This window comes from Oncorhynchus masou, chromosome 15, assembly GCF_036934945.1.
Source record: "Oncorhynchus masou masou isolate Uvic2021 chromosome 15, UVic_Omas_1.1, whole genome shotgun sequence".
Classification (NCBI taxonomy): Eukaryota; Metazoa; Chordata; class Actinopteri; order Salmoniformes; family Salmonidae; genus Oncorhynchus; species Oncorhynchus masou.
The window spans coordinates 17,721,687-17,735,272 of NC_088226.1; the positions used below are offsets into that span (position 1 = coordinate 17,721,687).

The 13,586-nt window shown below is 44.2% G+C and overlaps 1 protein-coding gene across 5 annotated transcripts in view; it reads left to right on the forward strand.

Moving 5' to 3' along the window:
* LOC135555801 (junction plakoglobin-like) overlaps positions 1–13,586 on the forward strand; it is a 58,666-nt gene that overhangs the window by 36,405 nt on the left and 8,675 nt on the right. For 4 of the 5 annotated variants that reach the window (XM_064988537.1, XM_064988540.1, XM_064988538.1 and 1 more), the window contains exons 5-10: positions 4,201–4,439; positions 5,693–5,894; positions 6,705–6,849; positions 7,079–7,182; positions 7,869–8,207; positions 13,011–13,163. In XM_064988537.1, the coding sequence (XP_064844609.1) occupies positions 4,201–4,439; positions 5,693–5,894; positions 6,705–6,849; positions 7,079–7,182; positions 7,869–8,207; positions 13,011–13,163 (1,182 nt within the window). The remainder of the gene's footprint in view (positions 1–4,200; positions 4,440–5,692; positions 5,895–6,704; positions 6,850–7,078; positions 7,183–7,868; positions 8,208–13,010; positions 13,164–13,586) is intronic. The other variant, XM_064988541.1, reaches the window with a different exon arrangement.

The window sequence follows — 13,586 nt, forward strand, 5'->3', positions numbered from 1 at the left end:
GAGTAAAAAAAAAAGAACTTTGTTATAAATCCCATTTTCACAAAGCACAGACGTTCACACATGAATGCATTAAACAACACTATATCCAGCGTGCTCCTATTAAAAACAATCTGAACCTTCAATCTATATTAAGAGGTTAGTGATGCAGCTAATCAGAAGTGGAAAAAGTACTCAAGTAACATTTTCTATCAAGATATCTTGATAGAAAATGACTCAAGTAAAAGTGAAAGTCACCCAGTAAAATACTACTTGAGTAAAAGTCTACACGTATTTGGTTTTAAATATACTTAAGTATCAAAAGTAAATGTAGTTGCTCAAATGTAAGTCAAGGGTCACACTCCAACAATCAGACATCATTTACAAACAAAGCATTTGTGTTTAGTGAGTCCGCCAGATCAGAGACAGTAGGGATGACCAGGGATGTTCTCTTGATACGTGTGCAAATTGGACCATTTCCTGGGAAAATGTATAGAGTAAAAAGTATCTCATTTTATTTAGGAATGTAGTGAAGTAAAATAAAAAGTTGTCAAAAATATAAATAGTGAAGTACAGATACCCCCCAAAACTACTTAAGCAGTACTTCAAAGTATTTTTACTTAAGTATTTTATATCACTACAGCTAATCAAATTGAAAATATGGCCTTTGATTTCTAGAATAAAGACCTTCCAATGGATGACCTTGTGTGTGTGTGTCCCCTGCCTGCTGGGAGCAATCTTTGATCAAACTCAATTACACTGTTTAAACAAATAGGCTGATTTGGAAACGATTCAGCCAGTAACTATTGTAAGAGAATAGTGTGTACTGTGTACAGTGCCTTCAGAAAGTATTCAAACCCCATTACTTAAAATGGATTAAATTGAAATGTTTTTGTAATGTCAGTGGAATTATGTTTTTAGAAATGTGTACAAACTAATTTAAAACATGTAAATCTGAAATGTCTTCAATCAATAGGTATTCAACCACTTTGTTAAGGCAAAGCCTAAATCAATTCTGCAGTAAAACGTTGCTTAACAACTCACGTAAGTTGCATGGACTCACTCCGTGTGCAATAATCGTGTTGATCATGATTTGTGAAAGACGACCTCATCTCTGTACCCCACACATACAATTATCTGTTAGGTCCCTTAGTAGAGCAGTTGAATTTCAAACACAGATTCGACCCACTGATCAACCACTGGGGAGCATGCTCTCATAGACCGACAGGTGATATTCTGCCCAAACGCTATACACCATTGGCTTTCAAACCTTGTTCCTGCAGCTACCCAGCGCTTAATTTGGGAAACCAAGTTAAATCTGTTCCGGAACATCAATAGTAACATGTTTTCGCAAACTAAACATATTTTACTAAACTGTTGACAGCCCGTCTGCTCGCTCAGGAAAGGAATAAAGGAGAGAGTGGAGGAGATGGAAATACATGATGGTGAGATATTCTGTATAGCTGAAGGTAATGTGACTCTCAATTAATTATGAAAATATATTTTTTTTAAATCCCTATTAGTAGGCTATTCAAAATCAGGCTAAGTGTAAACCGCCCTGCACCAACAATGAACCAAGAGCATCACCTAGGGCTGGCTACATGTTCTCTCCAAGACTAATGGATAGACATTTTGAAGAGTAGCATAAAGTAACCAGTCCATCCAGTATGTATAATAATACGGTCCACACTCAAAGGCGATTATTCAAATTAATTTAATTTTGGAGCATAAGCTAGACCAATTATGTACCAAGACATCTTAAATCAGTGTTTTTTTAATGTTTTTCTGCCTTGCGTAATGTGCACTAGGCTGTGTGTTGTATAACGGCACAATCATCATTTTTTTATTTTTTTTATTTTTCGGGCTTGGGCTCATCACCTATGTGTGTTTTGAATTAATCATCACCTTAGAGAGGCTGTCCATTTAGTTGTGTTAGGCTTTCAAACAACATCCACAACAATCATGTTTTACACTGTTTCAACCTGCTGTTGAACTTCTTAGTTCAAATTGATCATCACAGTGAGGTGAGTTTTAAAAGTACGATAGGCCTACTGTTTTGATGGAAAGTGTTTGATGTGCTTTTCGAAGCACTTTCATGGGTGTCAGAGTGGTTCGAGGGACAATGGAGCCCTGAGTACCAGGCCATTAGGACCTGATGGTAGATGGCAAAATTGGGTACTACCAAAGCATGTTCAGAGTGCATAAAAGGAGATCAATGTGACTCAACAGTCACATGGAATTTTACTGTGGTCTTGACTCATGACTGCCTGTGTGGCGGTAATATGGTCACTGCAACAGCCCAAGTCCTTCCAAGCTCAGTTGTCAGAGAGGAAGGACACCACTCAGGGATTTCACAATGAGGCCAATGGTGGTTTAATGGTTGTGATAAAAGAAAACTGAGGATGGATCAACAACATTGTAGTTACTCCACAATACTAACCTAATTGACAAAGTGAAAAGAAGGAAGCCTGTACAGAATACAAGTATTCCAAAACATACATCCTGTTTGCAACAAGGGAATTAAAGTAATACTGCAAAAAAAAATGTGTCAACGCAATTCACTTTTTGTCCTGAATACAAAGTGTTATGTTTGGGGCAAATCCAATACAACACATTACTGAGTACCAATCTCCATATTTTCAAGCATAGTGGTGGCTGCATCATGTTATGGGTATGCTTGTAATCGTTTAGGACTGGGGAGTTTTTCAGGATAAAAAATAAACAGAATGTCGCTAGGCACAGACAAAACCCTCGAGGAAAACCTGGTTCAGTCTGCCTTCCACCAGACACTGAGAGATGAATTCACAGTTCAGCAGGACAATAACCCAAGGCCAAATCTACACTGCAGTTTCTTACCAAGAAGACAGTGAATGTTCCTGAGTGGCCGAGTTGCAGTTTTGACTTAAATCTACTTGAAAATCTATGGCAAGACCTGAAAATGGTTGTCTAGCAATGATCAACAACCAATTTCACAGAGCTTGAATCATTTTGAAAAGAATAATGGGCAAATGTTACACATTCCAGGTGTGGAAAGCTCTTAGAGACTTACCCAGAAAGACTCAAAGCTGTAATTGCTCCCAAGGGTCTAGAAAGTATGTAAATTAGATAAATGTGCAAACCTTTCTAAAAACATGTTTTCACTTTGTCACTAAGGGGTATTGTGTGTAGCTAGGTGATAGAAATGTTTCTATTTAATCACTGTTTATTTCAGGCCATAACACAACACAATGTGGAATGAGGAATGTGGAATAATAACTGGTATGAATACCTTCTGAAGGTACCGTGTCTCTTGTACCATAGAAGTACTATTATGTCCTCAATAGTGACATTGACTCTGTCACTGTTGTGTGCTGTCCCTCCTCACACTTGAGCACCGTCCTGCTGACTAGCATTGATCCAGTTCCATGCTTGACTAGCTCCTTGTCAAGTGTCAGTTGTGCAGAGGCGAGGACGTAGTCAGGCGCAGGACACAGAACTGAGTAAAATAACGTACTTTACTCTGGAAAAAAAAACAGCCAATAAATAAATCCACGCAGGGATAACAAACTCCAACACAAAAGACTAACACAAAACCAGGAACAATCACGCACAAAACATAATGAGAACCAGAGGGTTAAAAAGGGAAATAATAGTGACGTAATGGGAACCAGGTGTGTGTGCAATCAAGACATAACAAATGGAAACAGAAACGTGGATCGGTGGCAGCTAGAAAGCCGGTGACGACGATCGCCGAACGCCGCCCGAACAAGGAGAGGCATCAACTTCGGCGGAAGTCGTGACACTCCGAGCTCTCTGTGGCTCTGGCTGTGCTTGTCAAGGTCGTGACTGAGCCCATTAGATTGGACACAGATTAGGACTACCCCAGAAACAAATCATCTCTAGGTTGATGTTGTCATTTAGCATCATTTCAGGTGTCCTTAAGTGATTCAGTGTACAACATTGTTTGAGTTGAGGCCTATGTGGTCAGTTCTGATTGCGATTGAAAGTCATGATGGACCCAGTCCTGCTCTGTCTTCTACTCACAATTCAAACTCAAGTCGTGGTCTGTTCCTAAATCTTGTTATCAATGACCATGTTCGATGTACCAATGAATTGACGAAGTGCAACGTTTTATTAAAGCCATAGTCCTAAAGAAGTGTGCAGACCTAATAATGGGTCCCAACCCAATGCCACCATTTTGCATGCGCAGAAATGGACAAATATGCAACGTCTCATTCCCCACAGGTGGTGGTCAACAAGGCGGCCATGATCGTGAACCAGCTGACACGGAAAGAGGCGTCTCGCCGGGTGCTGATGCAGTCCCCCCAGATGGTGGCGGCGGTGGTGCGGGCCATGCAGAACACGGGAGACATGGAGACAGCCCGTTGTGCTGCCAGCGTCCTCCACAGCCTGTCCCACCAGAGAGAGGGCCTGCTCGCCATCTTCAAGTCCGGGGGCATCCCCGCCCTGGTCCGCATGCTCAGGTAGGAGAGGAGGGAGGGATTAGTGGGTGGATGGATGGATGTTGAGGGGTAGATGGGAGTGGATAGATGGAGGGAGGGAAGTGTCGACAGATGTTTGGATAGATTGTTGGAAAATGGTTTGATGTGAAGGAGTAGGTATGGATTAGTGGATAGAAGGATCGGTAGATGTTTGAATACTTGTATGGTTAAAGTGGAGAATGGACTGGTTGGGGTGAATAGACATGGATGGATGGATGGATGGATGGAGTGATGTATTTATATTTGTATAGGCATTGTAGGTTGGTGGTTTGATGGGGAGTGAATTAGTGAAAGAAAGAGAGAGAAAAAGCAAGGGGGTGAAAGAGAGAAAAAATAGATACGGTAGAATTCAGAATTGTAAGGTAGAAATCAGTGTTAGAAATAAAGAGATTTAGGCACACACTGTTCTGGTCTGTCTCTCTCTGCATCTGCAGTTGTGTACGTGCTGTGTGTGCTCATTTGTGTGTGCGTGTGTGTGTGGTGTGTGTGTGTGCAAGCATGGGCGTGTGTGTGTGTGTGTGTGTGTGTGTGTGTGTGTGTGTGTGTGTGTGTGTGTGTGTGTGTGTGTCTGTGTGTGTGCGTGCGTGCGTGCGTGCGTGCGTACATGCTTATGTGTGTGTATCCAATCCACCATGTCCACTACTGCCTGAAGGCTAAGATATTAGCATATCACATTATTACCCATCAGAAATGAGGTGTCATCCTGTGCTCATTAACTTGGCCAAACTGGTTTGCACATCATTTCAACCTGACCACCAGGCTCATTTTAAACTCACGATAAGTGGTGGCCATTTTACATAGTCATTTCTCAGGCAGAGAGTCCCTTTATCTCTGTTCACACAGTATAAACCCTGTATAACAGTCTAGGGGGCATCAGACAGAAACTAAATTAAGACATTTAATTAATTCAGAAACAAAATTCACATAAATACAAATGGAAAAACCTCCCTGTACAAGAATGTCAAATAGGGACTTAGATGCAGATTCATGAAAGAGAAATGTTTTTTTTAATGATACAAGGAGCAGCAAGGGCAAATTTTTAAAAAACAAATTAAAGCAAATGAAATTCAGAGGGAACTAATTGGGAAAAGAAAGGTCATGCTAATTTCTCTCATACCTCCCTCTCTTCATCTAGTCTCTGCCTCTCTATTTCCCTCCCTCTCCCCTCTCTCCCTGCTTCCCTCCCCTCCCCCTCCCCTTCCCTCCCCTCCCCCTCCCCTTTCCTTTTCCCTCAGTTCTCCCATGGAGTCAGTGCTGTTCTATGCCATCACCACCCTCCACAACCTGCTACTGCACCAGGAGGGAGCCAAGATGGCGGTGCGCCTGGCCGACGGCCTGCAGAGGATGGTGCCCCTGCTGAAAAAGAGCAACCCCAAGTTCCTGGCCATCACCACTGACTGCCTGCAGCTGCTCTCCTATGGAAACCAGGAAAGCAAGGTGCGTGGTGGGGGGTGGGGGGGTCTTTGGCATGTATGCATGGGGATCATCATATTTGGCATAGTGGTATTGGCACTGTGTGTGTGTGTGTGTGTGTGTGTGTGTGTGTGTGTGTGTGTGTGTGTGTGTGTGTGTGTGTGTGTGTGTGTGTGTGTGTGTGTGTGTGTGTGTGTGTGTGTGTGTGTGTGTGTGTGTGTGTGTGTGTGTGTGTGTGTGGATAGTGCTTGAGACATCATATTTGGCATAGTGGTATTGGCACGGACTACCTGCATCTCTTCACTGCAGTCGGGGGAGAGTGTGTGTGTGTGTGTGTGTGTGTGTACTTGCAGGTCAGGATTATGCGTGATCCCTTTTAGTGCCACCTGCAGCTGCACTGCAGGGGATCAAGGGTGCGTGTGTGTGTGTGTGTGTGTGTGTGTGTGTGTGTGTGTGTGTGTGTGTGTGTGTGTGTGTGTGTGTGTGTGTGTGTGTGTGTGCATGAACACAGACACGTACACTGTACATGGCCTTACCACTGGCTACCTTCAGCTGCATTGCTACAGAGTCTGGACATTACATTACATTGCATTATGAATTGTCTCAAATATGATTGTTAGAATAATAATACTGTGTCTTTAATACCCTGTATTACATCAGTAATATGCTGAATATTAAGTGAATATAATTCAATCAAATACACATACTGCTATTATTATTCAAACAATCATATTTGAGACAATAATCAATAATGCAATGTAATGCAATGTCCAAACTCTGTAACGATATTTCATTGTATATGACAGTGTTTTTTTCCATTGTTATTCCTCTCAGCTTATCATCCTAGCCAACGGGGGCCCTGAGGGGCTGGTCTTCATCATGAGGAACTATAATTATGAGAAACTGCTGTGGACCACCAGCCGTGTGCTCAAAGTTCTCTCAGTGTGCCCAAGCAACAAGCCCGCCATAGTGGAAGCTGGTGAGTGTGTGTGTGTGTTTTGTGTGTGTGTGTGTGTGTGTGTGTGTGTGTGTGTGTGTGTGTGTGTGTGTGTGTGTGTGTGTGTGTGTGTGTGTGTGTGTGTGTGTGTGTGTGTTATGTGTATGTCTGTACGTATGTGTGTGTCTGTACGTATGTGTGTGTCTGTGTGTGTGTTGTCTCATCCTATCCATAAAGGAGCCATCTTTAACCTCCTCTTTCATCCTTCCAGGGGGCATGCAGGCCCTGGGACAGCACCTGACTGGCTCCAGCCAGCGCCTCACACAGAACTGCCTCTGGACCCTGAGGAACCTGTCTGATGCTGCCACTAAACAGGTCAGGAAACCACAGAGTCCATTTTGAATCAGCATAGACCGTACCATAGACTAATACAGAGAGTCTATAAAGACCAATGACTGTATATACAGTATGAATGAACAAAGTCATCGAACACATGACACCCTTTATTCCTATGTGAAGACTCCATATTGCATTGAAGCCAAATGAAGTTGGTTAAGATGGCGTCTTATGGGGATGTACCATGCACAGTTTGAGCTCCTCCAGGAAGTGACGTTGCAGGCAAGCTCAGGGCTGCCCCATTTCATTGAGTAACTCCAGATGAAAGCCGACCAGGGTACTGCTGGCTGCCATTCACAACTAAACCATCCTTATAACTTCTTCTGTGTGCGATTTTAAGATAATTGGTACAAGGACATACAGCTGGTATATTAGAAAGGCACCTATTGGTGCCATGATTGTCTTCAAAAATGTGAAGATTGACCATGTGGAGGGTCATTTTTCCATCCACTATAATGGGAGATCCTGTTTTCTGCTAACAGTCCCGTGGTCGGCCTTGAAATTCTTTGGTTTCAAAGGGGCAGTCGTTCTCCCCTGATGAAGACGGTATCATCGAGTTCTACAGAGACAGTAACATAGTTGGAGTTCTACAGTAAAACATAGAATGAACAAACAAAGGATGGACAAATGAAGAATTCTCGACCCGCCTCTCTCTCTGTCTGTAGGAGGGTCTGGACGGCCTGCTGCAGGTGTTAGTGGGACAGCTGGGTTCGGACGACGTCAACATGCTGACGTGCGCCACGGGGATCCTGTCCAACCTCACCTGCAACAACTCCCGCAACAAGACCCTGGTCACGCAGTGCGGCGGCGTCGAGGCGCTCATCCACGCCGTGCTGCGGGCAGGAGAAAAGGAGGATGTGGCTGAGCCCGCCGTCTGCGCCCTGCGCCACCTGACGTCACGCCACCAGGACGCTGAGCTGGCCCAGAATGCTGTGCGGCTGCATTATGGTATTCCTGCCATTGTCAAGCTGCTGGGGCAGCCCCACTACTGGCCTGTGGTGAAGGTGAGGGGGGAGATAGTTGGTTGGGGAGGGGATGGGAGTGGGGAAGAGGTGAGAAAAAGGTATTCTGTGCTTGTTTTGTCTGTCTCGTTGTTTTGTCTGTCTTGTTGATTTGTCTGTCTCGTTGATTTGTCTGTCTCGTTGTTTTGTCTGTCTCGTTGTTTTGTCTGTCTCGTTGATTTGTCTGTCTCGTTGTTTTGTCTGTCTCGTTGTTTTGTCTGTCTCGTTGTTTTGTCTGTCTCGTTGTTTTGTCTGTCTCGTTGTTTTGTCTGTCTCGTTGATTTGTCTGTCTCGTTGTTTTGTCTGTCTCGTTGTTTTGTCTGTCTCGTTGATTTGTCTGTCTCGTTGATTTGTCTGTCTCGTTGTTTTGTCTGTCTCGTTGTTTTGTCTGGCTGGTAGCTCCATTACTGAACTTTGGTTAAGTTGAAGGTGAGGGGTGAAAGATCAGAGAGTGAAGTTTGCAGGCTAGTTGTGGTTGTTTTGACTGACCAGTTGATCTTTTGTTTATTGTTTTGTCTGGCTTGAGTGCTCGGTTGTTTTGTTTGGCTGCCTGTTTTGTCTTTGTGATTGTTTTGTTTACCTAAATAACCGGTTGTGGTACATCCATTTATTTATGTGTCTATATCCAGCAGCTGCAGTCAGATTTTAATGATTCCTCATTTAACGGGTGCTTGAGTGAGGTTAAAATCATTACATACAGCCACCACTCATTGTCCCCTTCTTTGCAATGTGTGATGCACTGTACATATTAATATATATATATATATTTTTTTTTTTTGACTTGAATTGGAAACAACATGGCTGTACTATTTAGGGCTCTATTTCATTTGCATTGCGGAAGTTCAGGTTTACAGCGTTATTGAATGTTCCCGCTTTAATGGAGACTTTATTCATAGTAAACACTTCATATGTCGGTCCAATCGGAAATGACCTTCACATTTCTATTGTGGAATCTGTAACGCTTCAGCGACACATATTGAATGGAGCCCTTCATTTAGTTGGAACTGTGGTTTGAAGATTGTCGTACTTTAATAAATGATTACTTTTAAATGAAAGCAGGTCAGAGGGGATGTTTTGGAGAAAGTGGGACCTGCATATGGGAAGAAGTTGTCCACTATGCGAGATGTAGTGCAGGCAAGGTACTGTGCTGTACCCTGTGGCAGGGCACAGGACGTGCTTCCCATAATCCCGCTGGGTTGCTCTGGAGACCATTCGGCTGCCTCAGACAACACCCGCTGGCTCCCACTGTCCCCTCTCTAGCTTTTTGTTTTTGTTTTGGAGAAAACGAGGGAGGGAGGGAGGAGAGAGAGAAAATACACAAAGATGAAGTAAAATAGAAATGGCTAATTTGGGTGAGAGAGGGAGAGAAGGGGCTGCTCGCAGGCAGTAAGTGTAGCATGCTTCACACAACAACGCCATGGTGGAACAATGATAACATCGTCTGGGATTTGCAAGGCCTTCGATGTCATTCTTTATCAATGAAAACAAGATTGGTTGGATGTTTCTCTGAATCCCAGTGGCTACCTTGTAAATTCATATCAATGTGTTATTGTTGTCTGTTTCATCAGGGTATAGTGCACACCCATCTTTGACAGCAGGTGGATTTAAGGATAGCAAGAGAGTTAAATGCTCAACTTGCCAGAATAACCACTCTCACAACGAAATAAATCAAGCTAAAATGTCAGCCTAGTATGAGGGTAAACCAACGTCTAACATTATTAGCTATGCTGTTGATATAGAGTAGATATAGTAAAATGATAGTAGGCATAATAGTAATATCAATAGTAATACAGTATAGCAATAGTTGGATACTAGTAATATCAGTGGTATGTTATCATTGTTTTAATGCCATCTTTACTTTATGAGTGGTAGTTTTCCTCTCTTGTGATCTCGACAGTCAACTAGTATGATAAGGAAGGTTACGTTCCCTTCCCCCTCCAACCCCGCGCTGCAGTCTCTGATCTCCTCTGATTCGCTCCCAGCAAGCAGCATCCGTGAAGCACGCTTGAGTTCATGCCAATCGGATCAGAACACTTCAATGGTCGAGGGTATGTGTGTGTCCTGCTGTCCTGCTCTGTCTTTCCCATGGGCACTGGTCCACAAGAATGGCCCTTTATTTTTACCCCGATGTGCACTAGCCTCTCTGTGTGTCGGGTTTGTGTCCCAATAGTCCATCTGCGCTCTTTCCTTGTGTCCTTTCCCCCAATTCTGATCTGAAAGTATTTGATGAGGGAGTGAAGGCAGTGTGGTAGGCACCTATCTAGTGTTTTCACCTGCCATTGGTCTTTAAGGACAGAGGAAAGTCATCAATTTAAGAGTATTTGTACCCTCTTTGTGTGTGCGTGTAGGCCTATGCATGTGCACTTGGCAAGTGGCCATGTGTGACTTCACGACTCCAGTGACACATGTCCCCCATCTGTAGCAGCAGGTAAACATTGACATCTCTCATCCTCTACTTCAACTGACAGAAAGGTCTATTGGCAGCCAGCTATCCATGTATTGGCAGTCAGCTATCCATGTATTGGCAGTCAGCTATCCATGTATTGGCAGTCAGCTATCCATGTATTGGCAGTCAGCTATCCATGTATTGGCAGCCAGCTATCCATGTATTGGCAGTCAGCTATCCATGTATTGGCAGCTAGCTATCCATGTATTGGCAGTCAGCTATCCATGTATTGGCAGCCAGCTATCCATGTATTGGCAGTCAGCTATCCATGTATTGGCAGCCAGCTATCCATGTATTGGCAGTCAGCTATCCATGTATTGGCAGTCAGCTATCCATGTATTGGCAGCTAGCTATCCATGTATTGGCAGTCAGCTATCCATGTATTGGCAGCCAGCTATCCATGTATTGGCAGTCAGCTATCCATGTATTGGCAGCTAGCTATCCATGTATTGGCAGTCAGCTATCCATGTATTGGCAGCCAGCTATCCATGTATTGGCAGCCAGCTATCCATGTATTGGCAGTCAGCTATCCATGTATTGGCAGCTAGCTATCCATGTATTGGCAGTCAGCTATCCATGTATTGGCAGCCAGCTATCCATGTATTGGCAGTCAGCTATCCATGTATTGGCAGCTAGCTATCCATGTATTGGCAGTCAGCTATCCATGTATTGGCAGCCAGCTATCCATGTATTGGCAGCCAGCTATCCATGTATTGGCAGCCAGCTATCCATGTATTGGCAGCTAGCTATCCATGTATTGGCAGTCAGCTATCCATGTATTGGCAGTCAGCTATCCATGTATTGGCAGCCAGCTATCCATGTATTGGCAGCCAGCTATCCATGTATTGGCAGTCAGCTATCCATGTATTGGCAGCCAGCTATCCATGTATTGGCAGCCAGCTATCCATGTATTGGCAGCCAGCTATCCATGTATTGGCAGCTAGCTATCCATGTATTGGCAGTCAGCTATCCATGTATTGGCAGTCAGCTATCCATGTATTGGCAGCCAGCTATCCATGTATTGGCAGCCAGCTATCCATGTATTGGCAGCTAGCTATCCATGTATTGGCAGCTTATTGCTGATTACTTGACCATGTATACAACACTTCCCATTTAGGGGCTATTAGGCTTTCTGAGTTCATTATCTCTGATTGACTTGTATATAGTTCCCACACACACACACACACACACACACACACACACACACACACACACACACACACACACACACACACACACACACACACACACACACACACACACACACACACACACTGCTCTCTCTCTCCCTCACACACACACCTCCTCTATCTCTGCTTCCTTCTGCTCTACGTCAGCCAAAAGGGTTGTCTGCACCAAGCTGTGCCTAATCACTCATTTACACCTTCTGAATTTAAACCTCATACTGTGTGTGTGTGCGCGCGCGTGTGTGTGCGTGTTCTTGTCTATCCAAACTCATATGAATAAGCAGAGAGAGACATATAAATATGTATGCTGGAATGTACACGTGTGTATGTTCATCTGTGACTGCGTACACATACAGGTTCTGTGCACAAGCAAGATCTAATCTTTCATTTACAGGTTGAATTAGCCAATCGTTCCGCCCTCTCCCTTTCTCTCTCTCTGCACGGTGTGGAGGCAGACGCAACGGGCAATGCCTGCATTTTCCTCCTGATCTGCACTCCTCACTGACAGACAGCAGGGGATTTGTGTGTGTGTGTGTGTGTGTGTGTGTGTGTGTGTGTGTGTGTGTGTGTGTGTGTGTGTGTGTGTGTGTGTGTGTGTGTGTGTGTGTGTGTGTGTGTGTGTGTGTGTGCGCGCACTGGCGTGAGTGGAGGATTAGGCAACCAGACCTCCATCACAGAACACGCCAGTGGAGGATTCTCAATCCAGCCGGAGCTCTTTTAATAAAGGAGATGTTGTTATTTAATGATGTGAAATGAATGAGTTTTTTAAAAGGGGACTATATAAGATGTTATTGGCCCCTGTTGGGGCTAGGGGTCGGGGCATGGGAAATGGGAGGGAACAGGGCAGGGTTATGGTAAGCCAGACCATCATTTCAGGAGATGGCATCTCACGTTCTGTTAAATGTGATTGCAGTTACATTGCTGCAGCGTGCATCACTTGCACAGTTGCACATATAGGTGTATATCTTAGGGTACGTATGCGTTCTTTCACATGAGCTCCACACTGCAGTGCCAAGTCCTTAATAAATGTGTACTATATGCTTTCATACATGCACTCTCATAATCATGCAGTATATCATGTATTTGTGCATAAGGTGTTGTAGCAGTAACAGAGATAATATTGGTGCTTTTTCCATACAGCGACGTTCAACCCGCCCCCTCTCTTTCCCATAGGCCACGGTTGGTCTGATCCGTAACCTGGCGCTGTGCCCAGTCAATCAGGCCCCACTGAGGGATGCTGGAGCCATCCCCCGATTGGTCAACCTGCTGCTGAAGGCTCACCAGGACACCCAGAGACACGCCTCCAGTTCTCAGCAGACGTACCAGGTCAGCCACGACACCATTCAGCACATAAGACTCACTATCACAGGAATGACACGGTCATAATCCACAATGACAGAAGTTATGTCACCTTCATCACAAATATGCAAGTCACTCGCAGTTACAGCACATACACAGAGTGAGTCGCCGCCATTGCAACCCACATACCACAGATGAATCCACTCCATTACTTGCTAGCCATATCACACAATCACCTCAGCCAAATACAGAATTCAAATATGCTGAAGCCCCCCAAGGCAACATTCTTTCAACACTCTGCACATCAAATCACAAACATTCCAAGGCTGCATTTGCTGTGTTTGAAACAGTTCCTCACACTGTACAAATGGTAGGTTGTATTTCAGACTCGGTAAAGGGGTGCAATGCGCCACACAGGGTCCCAGCAGGATAGTCCATGTGGTCACCGCC